General features: G+C 46.3%; 1 protein-coding gene across 7 annotated transcripts in view; it reads left to right on the top strand.

The window, feature by feature from the left end:
* Positions 1-4,425: 4,425 nt before the first annotated feature.
* Positions 4,426-19,318, top strand: part of DNM1 (dynamin 1) — a 65,964-nt gene continuing 51,071 nt past the window's right edge. For 2 of the 7 annotated variants that reach the window (XM_088525188.1, XM_088525194.1), the window contains exon 1: positions 4,430-4,620. In XM_088525188.1, coding sequence (XP_088381314.1) covers positions 4,460-4,620 — 161 coding nt within the window. In that variant the 5' untranslated portion in view covers positions 4,430-4,459. Of the gene's footprint in view, positions 4,621-19,318 lie in introns of all 7 variants that reach the window. The other 5 variants (XM_088525189.1, XM_088525193.1, XM_088525192.1 and 2 more) reach the window with 5 other exon arrangements.

The raw sequence follows: 19,318 nt of genomic DNA, 5'->3' as shown, positions 1-19,318 counted from the left end.
GGGACTAGGATCTTTTTACTTGCTTTATTGTGAGCACTTAAACAACATGTCTGAGCTGACAGCTAAAGGATACAGTCTCACTGAGCATTGATACACACAGCTTTACCCTCCATGTCCTGACAATAAAGTTGTTTTTCTGTAACGAATATCTCTTGCTTTAGAAACCTGTTCCCAATATTTCTTGAGACTGGGGGGATAAGCCCACAACATACAAACTAACATATATTTTCAGTCCTTTTTGCCACATGGCCAAACAGCTTCTATCAATGATTTTCAACCTCACAGGGTAAAATATATTCCTGTTACTGTCTTGTATCTTTTCTCTGGATGTGGAAAGCCCAGTGAACTCAGCTCTGCTGCTTTTAAAATATTTATCTAAACACACATCCATGCCCAGATCCCTCTCCTGTTTGACTACATTCTTATTTCTGTGGAGTTATACCAAAAATATGCCTGACCCACTGCCCTGTACACTCTATTAATCTTCTTTTACCTCTTTTTGAGGGATTCTCAGTCCAGTTCAGCAAATTTCCTCTTTCAAAACAAGAGAAAATGAAGTATTTCACTGTTTTATTCTAGAAAACTACATATTTGAAAATTACAAAATTAAAGGCTGCTTCTTTTTCCAGATACTTTATCGTATTAATACAAACACTAAAGACCTTTCTTCCTGAACAACTGATACTTCAAAAGATCAATGATGCTACAGCACAAAATACATACTTAAAAAATGTATATGACTATGCAAAGCTACCTCTCCAGATAGTAACAATGTAAGGGGCTAATTTTACTGTGGTTTTTAAACTATGTATCAGCTGTATAATATATTCTATATTGATACACTCTGATCCTTGATGGAGTTTATATTCTTACCTCTGTTTATAACATTTCATACAAAACCAAAGGATCAAGAGCATCCACTTCATGATTCACTGTGAAATGTTCTGAACATTCATAGCCCTGGCTGGAGTCAGCAGGAGCCGTGGGGCATCTGCACCTCTGAGAAATAGGTTGCAGATGACTAGGGGACTAAGGTAATTGTATTCCACACTTTTTTACTCTTTCTTCTCCCAGGACTGGATATATAGTTTTCTACATTGATAGCAATACATGGCAGCAGATATATTTATGCTCAGGTACATATTTAGGGGATTCATATTAAAGTATAGCCTGAAATATCTACAGCACCTTGAAAAAATAAGACTTTCTCTTAGTTTTCCTTTGCTTACATATCTCAAGGCATTTTTAAGATAGACACATTTTTTTTTCCTGTCTGTTCCTGTTTGTAAAGTCTTTTTCTAATATCTAAATCCCTCCTATTTTCCAGTATTTCCACAGAAGAATGATCAAATAATTGCTTTTCTCCTATGGCTGCTACAAGATGCTGAGTAAGTCACAGGAAGGAGGTACTGCAGAATCAAAAGGCCTGTCTGGTGCTAATATCCTTGCAAATCACAGTTTCTTGCAGGAGAGAAAATGGAAGGCTTTAGGATGGGGATGCCGAGAGCCTGCAGTTCTAGTTTTCATCAGTGGGAGGTGTAGGTTTCCAAAGCTTCCGAAAATCAAACCTCACTTTCTCTGAGGCTCGAGTTTGAGTCTGTGTCTCTGCTCTCTGGGGGATCATGATGACAATTGCTGCAAAAATGCCCAGACGATATTAATGAGTAAAGCTGCAGGCACACACTTATTCTCATTTACTTATCAGTGCATCTGCAAAACGGGGGAAGCAGGAGCCTCCTTTGTGCATCTTCATGTTACAGCCATAATGATCCACAGAGAAGAATCTATGCAAAATTCACTGTTTCTGCAGAGTTTTAGCACTCTTTTTTTTTTCTTTATCTTTTTCTATTTTTTTTAATCTACTTTTGAGGTGACCCTATTAACTCCCTACAGTGTCTCTGGTGAGCTTTTGCCCTTTGAAACTGCAATAGATTAGACCAAACCTCTAAATGATGGGCTATATGTTTCCTGAGATCTAAATAGTGATTTTATAGAAAAATAAAATTGGAGAGAAAATACTTCAAAGAATACCTGCAAAAAATGCTGCTGCAGCCTTTCTGCTGCACCAGATCCCTAACTCTAAAAACATTAATCCTGTTTTCCCCCATCGAATGTCAGCTGTGGACATAGTGTTATTCAATGTTATTTCACAAACCTTTCTTGGTAGAAAAAAAAATCTATATGAATTTAATTGTAGCTCTTCTAGAGACTGGTATGATCCTGAATAATAATTTCTGGATTAAAATGGGCTTGCTCACAGGAAAATACCTGCTTAGCATGCTAAAGTGCCAAAAGGAAGTGAAATCTGGTATTTATAATTTGATGGGTTAGCAATAATGTTGACAATCAAATATAGTTGCCATTATGGGAACATTAAAGGCACATGTGAATTGGAGGCAGGGAAGGGAGTCAAACGAAGGCCCTTTAGGCATTAGCTAGGTGGCAAATGCCACTATATTACGTGACATCATCACAGTGACACAGCTGAGCAAAGGTCCCCTCCACTGCAATCAGGGCTGTGCAGGTTAACTGCAAGCTACAGCAACTTCTGGCAAAGGGCAATCTTCTTTTCGTGGTTTTGAGGTAAAACTGCAACAATCCGCATGATTTGAAATTCCCTGAACATCAGTTCTGACCCAGGCAGGGATATGACACCATTTTTTAAGTTTATGATACCATTTGTTGTTATTTTTGCTCTAATAAGGGGGGAAGTGTCAACTTTTGAAAGAAAAGCCGTATCTTTTCTGCAGGTTTCTACTACATAAATAACCACAATGGCTGGGCAGATGCTCAGACACATTTGTTCACAGTCTCCATTGGGTTTCTGAAGCTCATTTTGCCTTGGATCTGCTGGGCAATTTGCTGAAAGGAAAAAATAAGCATTGCCAGCCCCCAAAACAGCCTACACATGTCCTACAGTAACATTTCCCACACAGACGGAGCAGCTTTCGCTCACTCCCTCGGCTTTCTTACCTGAGTGCTGGTGACATTTTCAAAGCATTTTCCTTGGGCATCTTCATCGGCACCAGCGAGGCAAATTCACCCCTCACAACAGTTGTTCCAGTTTCTCTGCATACTCAGTCATTTCTGCATAGATTGTGTTTGACGTAGCTGTGAAATTTTGCTTAAAACCATTATAACCAAAAAGTAGCTGTTTACAATGAAAAATAAGGCTCAAAAATCTGTTTTGGGTTTGTTATTCCTTCCCCCACCCACCTCCAGCTGTATCTAAGCTGAGAACAAGCGCCCTGGATAGCATGGACGAAGTGTTTGAAATGCAGCATTCGCTGCTCTCCTGAGTCACCATTAGCCATCAGCTTAGTTTCTGAACACACTTGTTTTCACTTTCAAATCAAATATGGACTCACATTTTTTTAATATATATATATAAAACTTTTAAAAAGCCTATAACCAGTTTCCTCTTTACTGTAGACAATTTTCTGTTTGTTTGTTTTTAAAACGAGATGGAAACACACGACATAACTATTTTGCATTTTGTTAAATCAAACATAGCAATGGCAGTCATTGTACCTGTATGATTTGGTCATCTAAATCTACGAGTTTTTCACCCAAAATTCAATGAGAGCCAAGCAGTGGAAACACAGAAGCCTTTTTGGAGGGGGGGTATCAACAAAACCACACAGGTATAATGGTTTTAACGGGTGTAATGACTTAACCATATAGGTGTGAGGAACAAACTGTAGCTGTACATCAGCGGAGCTGTATAGCTGCAGCATCCAAACGGTGCAGCTATAGTGACCAAACTGGGCCGATACAGCAGCCAAACAGCGCATTCGCCAGGCCACACAGGTAAAATGACCCAAGCACGCTGCAGAGGCACAGGATGGGGCCATTCAGATATATATGCACCTGTACATGACTAATCTGCACCGTATGGCTATATTGACCGAGCTGTGCAGGTACAGCAGCTGCAGCACAGCAGTGAACAAACAGGGCAGGTATATTGCCCAAACTGGGCAGTACGTCATGTGAGCGGGTGATGTGGAGACCCCAGTAGTCACCTACCAAATGCCACAGCACTGTGAGCGAGCCTTAGGTGCCCCCTAACCCAACCACGCAGGTGCAGGGACCCAGCGGTGCGCGGGCTGAGGCGCCTCAGGCCCCACACTGCCCCGGAGGGAGCCCGAAATGGCGCGCGGGTCCCCACGGCGCCCCCGCTCGCTAAGATGGCGGCGCGGGGGGCTTCGCCGGGGGGCGCCCCCCGCTCCGCACTACAACTCCCAGCGTGCTCCGGGGCGCCCGCGCGCTCCCCCTGGCGGCGGCGCAGAGCGGAGCCCGCGCGGGCAGCGCTGAGGCGGGCGAGGTGCGAGCGGCTCCCGCGGCTCCGAGGCTCAGGGCGTGAGGGGCCGCGCGGCGGCTCTGCCCCCTCGGCGGCGCCAGCAGGGAGGGCTTCGGCGGCGGCGGTGCGAGCTCGGCGCGGCGAGGTGCCACCGCAGCCATGGGGAACCGCGGCATGGAGGACCTCATCCCGCTGGTCAACCGGCTCCAGGACGCCTTCGCCGCCATCGGCCAGAACGCCAACCTGGACCTGCCGCAGATCGCCGTGGTGGGGGGGCAGAGCGCCGGCAAGAGCTCCGTGCTGGAGAATTTCGTGGGCAGGTGAGATGTGTGTCCGTCCCCTCACAAGCCCTTCCTCGCCCCCCGGGGCCCCGCGGGGCAGCGGCAGAGCCGCCCCGTGCCCCGGGGCAGAGCGCGGGGGTGCGCGGGCACTGCGGCGGCTGGGGGGCTCCCCGCCTCTGCCGCACCGCGGGGGCCGAGCCCAGGTGCAGCCCCCGCACGGAGGGACCCCTCCTGGCTGTTACATAAGGGCGGGCAGGGAGCAGAGATAGGGAGGGAAATCGCCCCCCGGCCGCGTTTTTGCGCGTCCCTCGGCGGATGCGGCCGCCCAGGGCTGGGGGTGGCGGTGATGGGGTTTAAGTTTAATCCCCTGCAGCCCGGCCCTGCTGTCCTCCATGGCGGGTGCCATGTCAGGAGCCGCGGGAGGAAGGACGGGGTCATCCTCCCGGTCCCCCGGCGCTACCATTTTGTGACAGGCAACGGTCCTGTGCCCCTCTCTTCCCGTGACCTTCACGCTCATCATCTGCAGCCTGAGGGAGCCGCAGGCTCCTGGTGCAGACGCGTGACACCTGGGCAAGGGGGGCTGCTCCCCAGCTTGGATCTGGCCTCATTAAATAACCATCATCCCCGTTATGTGGGTTAGGTGGCAAGAACCCCCCTTCAGCCACAGCAGATTTGCGGGTGACTTGTCTTAAAAGCAGCTCCTGCTGCCATAGCTGGTCAGCTGCTTGTGCGGCTCTTTCCTGCAAGCTGCGTTTGTGTCAACCTCAATTGCATGTTGGTTCGCCCAAACCCCAGCTTTTCCTTGCGATGGGAACTGTTTGCTAACAGCTGCCTTGTAAAGCCCTGCTGCCGGCAGAAGGGGCTGCGGGGTTGCAAGAATTGCTTGTTTATCTGAGCGCATCCCCGAATCCAGACCTGTGCAAGGGCAGGCTTGTGCTGTGAGTCCAGGGTGTCCTAAAGGTGTTAGAAAAAAGGTGCAGTGGTGGCATCTGGTGAAAAAGCATAGTCGGAATGATTTTGCTTTAGGATGTAAAAACCCATTTAGAGAGAGGTGGGGTGGTCTGCGCTCTCTGCCTTCTGAGGGTCCCTGCAGCATTCCCCGGGCTCCTGGGGATTGTGCTGGGGAAGGACCTTCCAGAAGCACTGCTGTTTTACTTGACCCCAAGTCATGTGGCAGGACCCACTCGTTTGTCTACAGAATTAGAAGAAAATGATGATTCCTTCCAGAAGCACTGCTGTTTTACTTGACCCCAAGTCATGTGGCAGGACCCACTCGTTTGTCTACAGAATTAGAAGAAAATGATGATTTCTGTCCCAAAAGGGAGAAATTAGCTGCACTATATCTTAGAAGGGGAAAATTGCTCCTCAGAAGAACGTGAGCACAGCAGTGCTTCACCTGTTGGCTTTGCTGTGTTTATGCTTTCTAGCTGCCAGCTGTCTAACCTAGTAAATCCTTTCCAGAGGATCTATGCAGGCAGTGCTGCAGTGGTGTAATACATAATGTATGGCTGTTGGGCCAGGGGATGGTTCTCCTAAGGACAGCCAGTGAATTGGAGTATGCTGCCCCTTTCTTTTAGATTGAGCAGATAGAAGATCCATCCTTGGTGCATCTCCACTAACGCCAACTGGGAACTGGACGGTTTATCTGCCTGGTGGAGAACAAATGAATCAATTCTGTTTGCTCTTTCTAATGATCCCAGGAGATCTTGTGACCTCTCTGTGTCCCATCAGCCATCTCCAAAGCAGCATGTTATAGTGCCGTAGCTCTTAGAAAATGAAATTATGAGGGGTCCCTTGAGCAGAAGCTGAGAGGCCTGAGTGAAACAGGCTGTAGAAAAGCATTTAGAGAAATAATTGAAGCAAAAATGGAAAATATGTCAAAGGAAAGATGCCTTTCTCCATTTGATACCCTTGAGTGCTGACCAGTTTAGAGACTGGTAATATGAGGCTTCTTACCACAAGAATGTATGCGAATATACTACAAAAACAATGCTAGTAAAATAATGATGGGGTCCTGCTGTGATGTATTGTCCTTTTTCTTTTTGCATAGATCTTAAACAGTGGTAGGAAGCTCTCGAAAGAGTTTCTAGAATAAACCTTGTTCCTCATGGCATGGATTATTGTGCAGTCTGAACAAGCATAAGAGAAATTGTGCATAGACCCACTGTGTACAACCGTGATGATTGCTGTATTGTGGACATGACATGTGTCACTGCAAGGCTCGACGTCGGGGTGGAGGAGCAGCCAGCGCTCAGCAGCTGCTCACGGCACAGGGCTGCGAGTGCTGATGGGCATCTCTGAGTGCATGGACATTTGTGCAGGAGCAAATCCAGATGCTGTTCGTACCGACCGATCTGCCTTGCCCATCCTGACTTCTAACCCTTAGTACATGAGGGATTTCTTTCCAGTTGTGGGCCTCCCAGTGTCGCGTCCCCTTGCCCATGGCCACACAGGACTTCATGCTGGGTTTGTTGCTGGCATGTTGCAATAGCAGGAAACCTCAGGGCATAGAGGAGCAACACTGAACACAATCACTGTTTAGTTTCATATCTCACCAGATGCTTTTCACCCCCCTGCTCCTTTTCTTTCTCCTTCAGAATGCAGTGGCTTACTAGTTGCTGCTAATTGCTCTTTCAGTGCCACTTACCCGTCAGTTAACGGATTACCCAACAATGCGGAGCCTGTATTTCTAATAGCAGATGTCGAAGTGGCTGCTATGTGTGCGTTGGCTGCCGGGGCCTCGGCACGGTGACTAGGGTGCCAGCTGACAGGGTTGGAATTGTTGAAGATGGGAGAAGCTGGCTGGAAGCCAGGCAGGTGACAGACCTCCTTGTGGACTGGTTTATCCTGGGCGTCGTAATGGGAAGGAAGGTTAATCTGGTCAGCCCGAGGCATTTCTCCTTGGTGCTGTCATGGACACACCATGACCAGGCTCACTCAGACTGGAAGGGACTTCTGGAGGCCATTTAGCCCATACTTATGGTGTCGCTACATCCCCCCCATCATCTCTTACATGTCATCAATGCTAGCAAAATTACTCTGATAAAAAGACTGGTATATGCTCATCTAACTTGACTGAGCCGAAAGGACAGGGGAGGGCTGATGAACATGACGAAACAGTGGTGTTCACACCACTCTTATTTTGCCATGACAATTGTTGATACCTATTTAAATATATATACATACATATATATATATAGATATATCTCTCAGAGCATTGTTGCACAGATTCTGGATTTGTTGGAGTAGTACTGTTATCTGTGCCTTATTAACAGGGAAAACTGAAGGCACTGGGCTATGCTCAGATGGCTGCACAAAAGCCTATGTGCTGTGTTCTTGCTGGCAACGTGCTGCTCAACCCTGTTGGGACAGCTGCATTGCTTGTTGAGGAGAAAACAAGGCACCTCTGACTTCTGCAGAGCAGATGGTCTAAGGAGGCTGCTGAGAAGGGGATGACTAAGACCTGCGAGCAGTAGGTGGAGGGAGTCGAATGGAGATGAGCCCATCTGGTCCCTGGTCAAGGAAACGAGGCAGTGTCAAAGCTGTGGATGATGAACCTGGAGTTACATTAGGTCCTGGACCTGAGCATCAGCCTCAAAAGCATCCTTCTTTCTTGGGAGCTTCTGTGCCCCATCCAAGAGAAGTACTTAGCTGTCTGTCGCCAGGCTCTGATGGTACAAGCTGAATTAGCTGATCTTCATACATTGCTGGGTCATAAGGAGGGCTTTTGCTTTGGAGACAGAAGCAGGAGTATTTATTGTGCTGTATGGAGGCACCTTCACCTCTGTATGTAGTGTAGCATAGTGCTGAAAGCAAAGCTAAATGATACGGCTTTCATAGAGGTGCATTAGATACCTGTGCTGTTAGCACAGATACCTGAAATGAGCTAGGTGGGTGTTAAGTACCTTAGGGCAATGAAACTCCATCTTCTGATGAGGCTTTATTGGTATTCTTTTGTTTAAAAAGAAAAATCATCTCTAGGGGCTTCTCACCAAATTGCTGGAGGAAGGTGGGGGCAGGTACAGCCCCAAACTGAACTGGTTCTGCTAACCCTCCCAGCAGAGTGAAATCCCTGCAGTGGGAAAGGTGCTGCCGTAGAATGAGCCTCGTGCATAAAGGAGCAGGAAAACCTCCGCACCGCAGGCAACCACAGTGCAACATCTCCGGCAGCGCTGAGTTCCTGGTAAGACTGGTAGCTCGTGCTACTGCAATTGCTTTGGCGAAACTGGACAAGGACAAGGCAGTGTACAGGAATGTCCCTTTGCTGTGCACCATACTGAAGATGCACAGCTAGATTTTGAAGTCATGAGTTCTAGTTTGGCAAATTACAACCCTCAGGAACAACTGAATATCTGCATGCCTCAACCTCCTCCAGCCATACAGAGATATCCTTACACCCGCAGGCTATGATAAGGGAATACCTGCTTTGATAATGCTCGCTTTGCTTTCTTGTGGGAAGCTTCCACAGCAAAAGACCTTCAGAGGTGTCAACTACAGCATTTAATAGCTACTGTCTAGAAGTTAAAAAGCCCATGGGAATGCCCAAGAGATACTGCAAGTACCTGGCTTTTTTTTTTTTTGAATACTACATGAAAGCTGTTTTATCAACAATCTTCACATTTTACATTACTTGGGTTTCTGCCACAGTATTTGCTTTATGAGCTCACTGCTGCATGAAAGAACTGATGGATTAAATTCAAAAGTCATAGCTATGTTGCTAACAGTGAGTGCCCTCTGTACCAAGTATTGCTGAGCACCTGTGGCAGGTCTTAAGCTGAACAAGGAGCCACTTGCTCTTGGCCCTTGCCGCAGAAAGGGTCCTTAAATGTTATTTAGTTTTGCTTTGAGATGCTTTCACATACCCAGAAGGCTGGCGAAGAGATCAATTGAGACACTGATCCTAAAGTGTTGTGTAATAAATATCTGTGAGCTGGCCAAATACAGTTATGTATTGCAGGTTAATGTAGTAGACGTTTTGAAAGGAAATGACCTATCTAGGGTTACAGTTGATGCAAAAGCCAGGAGGAGGTCTCTGCCTTCTAGTAAAATAAATCATGGCCAAGTAATAGTCCCTCAAATAGCACTGAGCATTTAGTCTTCAGTAAAGAACACACCTCACTTATCAGGTTAATTGGAGAAGAAAAGAAGTGGAGCACAGGAAATGGATAGTACATTACAATAGACCACAAGAGAAAATGATTTAACTTAAGAGAAATGTATATAGCTCCCAGTAAACACTTGTGGGAGGGGGAACTTTAAGGGGAGAGACATAATTAAATCATAATGTAACATGGATGGCTGGGGTACACATGTGGATCTCAATCTCTGTAGATGCAGCAGTGTCTGGCCGTGTGATTTGTCTTCTACATGTGTGAATGTTACAGGGGAAAGCTTGAATAAACACAAGTCTTTTTTAAAATATCTTTTCTGTTTTCTGCAGCAGTTAAATGTTCTCTGCAGACCTCACTGACTCGCTTTAGTTTAACTCCTTGGTGATGGCCTCAAGCTTTTGTGAACTGCCTGTTGGCCTTGTACTAACTGGGAAAAGAGACGTCCTTACATCCATGGATCAGGGTATATCAGAGTTAATGCAAGGAGAGGTGATGCTCATGAGTTTGTTTCTAGGTGTTTGCCTACCAGCCTGTGAAAATGGCATGTTGCCCTATTGAATTTATCACCTCATAGCTTGTATGTCAGGAAGAGAGCTTATTTGCTGCTATGGATTTTTCCTTGTTACCATAATAATCCACATGCTGGGGATCTTGAAACATCGTGAATATTAATCCTTGCGGTACGTTGAGGTAGTAAGTAGTGTGTATGTGTTTTATAAGATCTGCAAAACCAGGGGGGAACAGAGAATTGTTTCCTTATGCTAAAATAGCTATCCGTTCCTGTCATTTAGGGAGGTGGGGGGAGAAAGGCTAAATGCTTATAACACTGCTCAGTCAGTTTACAATGGCATGGAGATAGAAAAAAGCAAACTTTTAAAATTTTATTTTTGAGGCTACTGATTGTTTTTGGAAGTCCTAGTTTAATAGCTAGCTGGGGATGCGAGCAAAGTCCTTGAACCTAACGTCTCCAGAAGCTCCCAGTAGGCAGAGCTCCACTAGCCTTAAATAGAAGGTGTGGGAGTCTGTTTGAGGTGCCTCGTATCTGAGGCAGCTCCTGAAAATGTTATTTTTCAGCAGGAAGCAAACCCCGCTCCTGATCTAGATGTTTGTTAGGAGCCAAACCCATGTGTGCTCCACCCGTGTGAGCCATTGCTCAGATTTCTGTTTTTAAGCAGTGCATTTAAGTGGCAAAATTTGAGGGAGTGCTGAAAGGGGGGTGACTAGGCTGTCCCCTAAAAGAATATGGTGCTTTGACTAAATGCTTAGTGCAAAAAGTTGTTTTTGAGGTGGTTTCTGTGAAAGGAAATGTACTGCCAATATGCCCAGTAAGCCTTCTTCCTGAAAAAGCGACTTAAAAAAGAGGAAGAATCTCCGAGTGTAATAATTTCCTTCTTGGACTCAAAAATCTATAAGCGTATGAGTCAGAGCCAAGCTAGATGGGAGGAGAGCTAAAAAAATCTGTGCAAATAGAAATCCAGTCATGCATGGGAGGGCAATAGCCCCCTGCTAGGAGAGCTTCTAAATGCACTTGAACTTTGTTTTTTCCTGATCTTGGGCCTGATTTTGTGCTTCCCGGCTGAGTGTGGAGGCTCAGGTTAAAGGAAGGCCATCTGTGTGATAACGGCCTCGTGGGTCTGCGTAGCCTTAAGACTGAGTCGTGTTCTCAGCTCTGAAACAAAGTTCTTCAGTGACTAATTCCTTTGCACCTTTTCCCCCATCTGTAGAAGGGAGAGGGTATCAGCCTCCCTTTCATAGATTTGACAAAATACCAGGTCATGTAGACTGGTAGAATTAATTGGCACTTGAAAAAGTGCTGGAAAAGGTTAATTGTGAAGTAGAGAAAAAACTGTTAACATAACATTCGAACTCTGTAGATAGGATGCACTGGTGTGTCTGCTGGAGTGCTTGGAAGAGCTGCCTTCTCCTGCCATGGTGTGATGGAGCTTCAGCCCTTTGTGAAGACTCATTCACCTCCTGGTATCAGGTGTTGCCAGTCACTTAGGTCTCCTCTGCAGAGGGATCAGGGATGATGCAGCCCTCGCTGCTGATGGGGACCACATGCTGGCTCTGCGCGCTTGCAGTTCTCTTGGAAATCATTGGGAAGTTAAAGGCTGCAAGGAATGCATTGGAAGTATTTATATTTTAAGCATAATTTTTAAGTTTGTCTTTCAATACCTGTTGCCATACGGCCTCTACTTCCTTTCCTGACGTTCGCCAGATGGTGACCTGGATCAAAACTGGTGGGCTGGCTGGTCCCGAGGTGGAGATGAGCAGTGCTGGCCCTTGAGGGAAGGAACCCGGAGCTCGGCCTGCAGGGACTTCAAACACTGGGCTACACAAGCAGGGCTCATACTGGAAGCTCAAAATGCTCTTTATTTATTCTATCTATGGCACTTCTAAAGCATGCATCATGCTTATTTATAGGTGACTTGATGAAATTTAGTGATTACTATTGGATGCCTCGCTCAGAACTAACGGCTATAAATATTAGTGTGACCATGAGAAGGGGACTGAGACAACCCTTCATTGCTTAGTGAGGGGCAGGCAGGGCACCGAGTGGCATGAGAGCACAGTTTAGTGGTAAATATTTAAACAGTTATTCAGGGAGACCTGTTGGTACTTTGCACTTGTGTCCAGCTTCTCATTTTTTCAAATCCCATGGGTGAATATTGTAATTCATAGCAGTCTAATGTAAAGTCACTCATAACAGTCTTAAGCTCCCCTATATACATGAGAGAACAGAACCAAGTTCCTTGCTGATGTTGTTTCCTGCGCAGCCTTATTACAGCTTGTAAGCTGACCGTGACAAACATTGCTTTTCTTTCCTTCATGGCAGAGGAAGAATGAACCCCAAGTCTGAAATCCAATGATGCCTCCGGTTGCTCTTGGTTATGTTGGATGTTCTTAAGCTCTGTCAGACCCAGCCGTAACCGATTGGAGGTGGGATGGTGTTTCAGTCCCTTGCAGCTGAGCGTGAGATGTTCTTGCAAGTGCTGGAAGCAGACGTTATGCAAGGCTTCCAACTGCCTTCGTGCTGACTGGAAGAGAATTTTCCACTTCTGCCACTTTTGTGCAAGTCTTGTGACTTGTGTGGCTTTTCCTGGAGCCCTGGGCACAGTATGAGACCAGCAGAAGAGCAGCGTAGCTTTTGTGTTGAAAAGATCCATTTCTAACATGGATGGCTCGTGCCTTTTTTGTTTCAAATAGACTTTTTTTTTCCAAGTGCTCCAGCAGACAAATGTAAAGAATCACAAAACTGTATCATGAACCCTTCCCTTCCTAAAAACTGGGACTTGACCCAAAACTATAAGCCCTGTTAAAATACTTCTAGAGTTGTGCTGAACCATAAGTTGCACTGAATGAAGTTTGGGATAAACCCCATTCCTCGCTTGTGACTGAAACAGGAATTGAGCTTGGGTCTCTAGGGCAAAAATACTGTTTTAATAATCTCTTGCCTCGGCAGTCCCCTTTAACACTCCCTTTCCTGTTTCTTCGGGCTTTAGGTTGGGCTGTTGTAGCTGCTGTGAGGGGTGAGGAGTTAATGCTGCCCGAACCAGCATGTGAATTGCTGGGCTCCTGTCTTGCTGTGCCGGGACAGACATTTTGTTGCAGGGAAACTGGATCTTGATGTAAGAGGGTCTGGAGGATATGGGCTGCCCGAGAGAAGAGTAGCGGATATTAATCTGATACTGCTGTGGATTTTGGCTGAGGAGCCAGGCAGTGTTGCTCAAACACTATGTAAAAGTTGAGCATAAAGTGCAGCTGTATCATGGAGCCGTTTCTCAGCTACATTAACAAACTTTCTGAAAGTATCAACAGGCAGAAATCTACAGGGATGCAGAGTAGTTGGTTCTCAACATCTGCAAGCGTTTGTACAGCAGAGCTAATCTACCCAGGAGAGCACTAGGAAAACTCTTTTTTGAGGCAGGGGATGAGGACAGGGGAAAGGCTGTGCTGAATTTCTAAGCAGAAGGAAGAGAGTGTCCTAAGGGCAAAATCTTGGAGTCTTTGTTCAGTTCCCTTTGCTTTCCTGCCTCTTTTGCCTGTGTAAAGACAGTAAATTTTTTAGAATCTGGCTCAGAGCTCTGGCAACAAATAAACAGCCTGCATTTCAGCTCAGAGAGTGATTCCTTGCACAGGTAATTATAAACCTCTATGAACAGGGACTTATATTGAAAATAACTGTCCCTTTGCCACTTGAGTGCTGTTTCAAGAACAGTTTCCAGTCAGGAGTGGAGTGTGCCTGATGCCCTGTTCAGGATTGAGCCTGTAGAAAATAAAGCTCTAATGGTGTCTATATAAATATATTATTTTATATGGGTGTTTATTTTGTGCTGACGTTCAGCTGCACTAACTTGCTGGAGGCTTATTCTGAGCAGCTCGCACTGCCGTGAGGCAGGATGGGACCCTTTGATTCTAATACACATGTTGGGTTTCCTCTCTTTCGGGCTGCTGTGATCTCGGGTAATCTCTGGCTATTTCTTAAGCTGATTGTGCTTTTACTTTTAATAGAAGCTCCTCTATGAATAGCTGGGAATTGCCTGGCATGGTGGTGGTGACTTTGAGGAGGAGATGTGTCGCACTGGGGTTATCTATCGCTGGAGGGGATTGGAATGCACCAAAGTGCAGAGCAACCTTCAGGGGTTGGTGCAAGACGTGTCATGCTGCAGAGCTGATGCAGCTCCAGTGCTGAAACTCAAGTCACCTCTTCTAACTCAGCGCAGCTCTAGGAAGAGATCCCAGCAAGATTTCTCTCCTTTTGGGCTATGCTGCTTTTTGATCTGGTGCTTCTGTTCTAGTGAGTGCTCTGTTATGCCCCACTGTTCACATGTGGGGCATTTGTTTTGCCAGACCTGCAACTACCTGGTGCTCCAAACTCATGTTGGAGAAGGTCTGTTCTCTGTATGAATCTTATGGACTGTTTAAAGAAGGTTTAAGACCTGCCCCTCTCCAAAAATAAAAAAGGCACTGCCTTAGCACTTAGTTTTTTGGAATCTATTTGAACAACTTTGCTTTTGTCTGTCCAGGTGCCCCATTTGAAATCCAATGTTATTAGAAATCAGTGTATTGGTTTGGAGTGGGGGAATATCAGGGGAAGGAAATCAAATGCCTTTCCTGTGTTTAGCAGGGAAAGGAAGGGAAGACCAGAACACTGGCCTGTTCATCCAGGTCACGACACCACAGTCTCCGTATGGATTGAGAGTGCCTGTGATCATACAGTGCTGGTCTTAATGCTCCTACCTAAAACGTTACCCGTGAATATTTGGATCTCTTTAGAAATCTTGTGGTGTGTATTTATGTATCTACTCACTTTTCTTTGTCATTTCCTGTGGCCCCTGCTCCAAGTTGACCAGAGAAATAGAAATATTCCCTAGAGCCTGAGGAAGGCTATCCACTGGTTCATCAGAAAGGTTATAGACTCTGGCAGATGCATGCTCTTAGGTGGGGCTAGCCAGGGAGCTAGAATGCCTTCTCTCCTGGGACTGCTGATCCAACTTTAATTTCTGTGTAGCTTGAAAAATATCGTGTGGTGTTTTTTTGTTTTATTTTAAATATGGTTTAAAGCCTCTGACTTTCTCTGAACTGGTTCTCTTAGCACAGTCTGCTGGTTTATTTTTCTTCAAGGGCTTGAGAAGCACTGTCTCTGCACTGTTTCCAGGCAGGGTGATCCTAATTGTATGTGAAACTGCAGAGGCGCAGTGTATGGCAAGGAGCTTGGCGCTGTTCCTGCATGCTTCTCTAGGCAGAACAGAGATACCCATCAGCATCTTAAATGCCCTCTGCAGGACAGCCATGCACCTCAGACAGCTTCAGCAGGGTCCCAAGCACTGCATGATCTCCATCCTCTGCAGAACTGTCCTTCCTGCCTGGATTGTTTATAGGGAATCAGTCTAACAGTAGGTTCCACCTCTTACCTCTGATGCAAGATAAACGTGTGATCATGACTTGATCTCTGCCTCTTTCCTATTGTTTCCCTCGAGGTTCATATTAGTGGGCTCAGTGATTCTGCCTTTTCCAGCAGACCCTTTTAGTTCTGTGTAGCCCCTGGAAAGGCTTTTAGGGGACCCGATCTGCCCTCCTAGCACCCACTGCTGTCTGGGAGTGGAGGAAGCGTCACACTGCTGTGATGGAAGGTGCCTCAAGCTCTGCTCGTTCTCCTTCTAGGTCCTGCAGCAAATACAAGCAGGACTCCCAAGGAAGTAGAGTTCTGATGAGAAATCTAAGGTACCATGAGTCTCTCGTATCTTAGAAGCTGCCATTTAACAGAATTCCCTCTCTAAAGGAGAGAATGGCAAAAAAGGAGGATAAAATCCCCTCTTTATCCAGGTTCTTAGAGGCTTCAGGAGACAAGCTTCCACTCATTAGAGGCCAGAGATTGCAGCGTTCTAGGAGCTGAGTTTTGATGCAATGAATGCATTGAACATTAGTCATTTAACACCATCTATTGATACCCCTTGACGCAGGAGAGGCTCCATTGCAGGGCAGCTTTGAGCCTAGACTAGGCTGCAGGATGACTGCAGAGAGTTGGGACAAATTAGGACGTTGGTGGTGGGGAATAGCAAGGTCAGCTGTTGCTCAGCAGTTTGAGCACCCATTAATCCTAGTGTGTAGTTTCACTGTACATCTTGTCCTTTTGTTTGCTCCCCCATGAAGATGCAGATGCTGTGCAGGTCATGGTTTGCAGGGCTGCAACTTTCTTCTGTTATGATAAAGCCAAGATTTGTCAGTAGGTTTGTTTGCCAAAGCAGAGCAGTTTTTCTGCAGAGCTATGGCAGCTCAGTGCTGGATCTCTTCACTACTGCCATCAGGATGGGCTTAATCTGATGTTTGAGGGTGCTGCTAATGCCTAATATTGTCTTCTTGGACACTGCTGTCTGGAAGCTGCAGATCCTGGACATAAAGCCTTGCAGGCTAAGGTACATAGTAGGATGAACTGTGTGCATAGTGGTTTTTGCTAGGGGGTCTGTTTTTCAGTGAGAGTAGAAGGAAAATATGCTCCTGTGCTGTCGTGGTGAAAGATCAACCTGGCAACTAAGAGGACCTTGCAGCTTCTGGGGCATTTCCAGCAATTTGAGTATTGAGGTTCTTGAGGCCTCTGGACCCGGGTACTACTATAATTACTATTCCCTTGAATCCTACTGTTACTACCCAGGTCTGATGCTATTTGGGAGTGTTTGTTTTTGTGTGTGTGTTTTGTTTTTTGTATGAAGTTGAAGATGCTGATCCCCGAAAGTGAAATTAGCCTTTTTTTCACCTCCAGAATTGCCAGCCTCAAAATTGAAGTTGAATATTCCACAAATGTGTAATCCTTGCTGTACATCCATTCAGAGTATGCTGGGTTGTTTATTCCCTTGAGTTTTTGATATTGTCGTGTAGCATCAGTGCTCTGTTTTCCTTTACCTTGAATATCCCAAGGCAGATCAGGACTTCACTTTCTATTCCTGAAGAGCTCCCGGAGGAAGCTGCACAGCAGCAGTGCTGCATTTTCTAGTCTCAAGACTCCTGCCTTCGCCAGCACTGCAGCCTAGAGTCAATGCGGCATTTGCTATAATGGGCAGTGACTTTTTGAGACCAGGCACCGCACTGTAGGCTGTACCACTCTCTAAATAATCCTCCTCAGTAAAATGCAGAGCTTCAAACAAGAAAATCCCTTTACAGTTGCTATCTGCAAAAATACAAAGAGGAATTTGTCGCACAAGAGCATTTGAGGTGCTGGAGTGCCCTGTATGCCTCTCCCATCTGTGTTTTATGTCCTTGTGTATCCAGCACTAACCCATTTGCAGGGGAGGTCTGTCCTCAAAATGAAGGAGGGAAAGGATGTTCCTGGGTAATTCTTTTGCAGCAGGAATCCACTGAAATAAGTGGCATCTCAGGTGAGACAGTGGGTTTAACGTGCCTGGAATTCCTCCCGTTTCTGCTGCGATCCCTTGGCTTAACCCTGTAGACGCTTGCTTAAATCTCTTAGGCTTAGCAGCTCGAGGCTGATACATGGCAGTGAGGGCTGCAGGGGACGTGTGGACATAGAACTGATTTGTTTCTATGGAAACAAGTAGATCTCACCATCTTGTAGGGTAGGAGGAGGGGGACTCGCCCCTGGGCCTGGCGCTGCCTTTGGGATTGGATTGGTCGCTGCACCGCGGTCCTAGAGCAGCAGCCCAGGAAGGGATTATCCATCTCCTCGGCGATCACCAGTTGAGGAGTGCGGGGATCCAATCTGGTTCTGTTGCAGGTTTCCTCAGCAGGAAGAGCATGGAGGCACCATGATTATATGCCAGGATTCCCAGGGTCATGGCCTGGGAAGTAAATAATTAACCTTGGTTGCTAATAGCCAGAAAGGAGGGTGGACAGCCCTTACAGGCAGCTGTGCCTGTGTATCCTCCCTTGGGCTTCAAAGATGATGCCTGTGGTAGTGATCTCTGCTCGCCCTTTGGCTCGTGGCCTTCTAGGCGAGAGCTCGGAGCTGTCTGTGGTGTCTGCAGCGACGGGGGGCAGCTGAGATCTCTCAGATGGGCTCCAAGTTTTGCCTGCTGCCGAGATGAATGCGTATCTTGTGATACCCGGTGTACTTTTTTCAGAAAGCACCTGATATCCCATGACTAGGTGACGATCTTAAAGCCTTTTTGTTAAAACGAAAGCTAATCTCACAATACCAGAGAAGGCATCAAAGCAAGACTACAAACGTTCTTCAGGTTCGAACACTAGAAATGATACTTGCTAAAAATTTTATGTCTGTACCGACTTGTAATACTGAGTCACTCGGTGTAGCTCTGTGCCCTTGTATGCGATTCCCGTGCTGACCCTTCGGAAGGGGCTGGCCTGGATCTCTGTGTGCGACAGACTTTCTCATCTCCTGCAGGCACTTGTCCATCTGGGTCACAGCGCGCATTCTGAAAGGGAACATTTTAGGTTCCTAGCTAGGAGGAAAGAAGACCATGGCAAAGTGGTAGAGTTTGTGTTCTCTTCTTTGGTGCAGGGCGGTGGGCAGTGCCTCTGAGCCTAGACCCCCTTATCAGAGGAGAGCCCAGAAACCATTTTAGTAGTAGTTGTGTGCGTGTGTTTGTTTTTGTTTGTTTTGTTGTTGTTTTTATTTATTTATTTTCCCCAAGACTCTAAGGGGTTTGCTCTCTTGTGATCACTGCATTTTTTTTTTCTATGCTGTTTTGTATTTTTCACCACCAAAGTTGTGTGTCTTTTCTAAGGCCATTAGCAAGTCCCTGAGCTGCCATAATAGCATGTTTTTGTTGCAATTACCTGTGAATTTCCTTTTTCTTTTAATTGTTTCACTTTTTTTTTTTTTTTTTTTCCCTGACTACGGCTAGCAAGAAGGTAAGAAAGAGCAGCTCCAGGCACTATTCTGTTTTTCTCCCTCCTACAAATATGGTACAGGAGCTATGTCACCTTCTCCAAAGGGGAGAAATTCTGCTTGCTCTGCTCGTGCCCCTCTGCACTGGGCATGGGGACCTCATTGCACCTTGTGTAGATGGAGTGGAGGATGAGTGTGGTTCTGTATGATAAGTTCTTGGGTTTTGCAGCACAGCCAGCGAGCTGATAGAGTGCAGAAACTCTTGGGTTTGAGCTCAGTGCAGGGGTGCGTCAGAATGGCAACGTCTCTCCTTTCTTTTGGG

Source organism: Tinamus guttatus, unplaced genomic scaffold, assembly GCF_059628265.1.
Source record: "Tinamus guttatus ecotype Peru unplaced genomic scaffold, ASM5962826v1 Tinamus_guttatus_pri_ptg000226l, whole genome shotgun sequence".
NCBI lineage: Eukaryota > Metazoa > Chordata > Aves > Tinamiformes > Tinamidae > Tinamus > Tinamus guttatus.
This window is presented reverse-complemented; position numbering and strand designations above follow the sequence as displayed.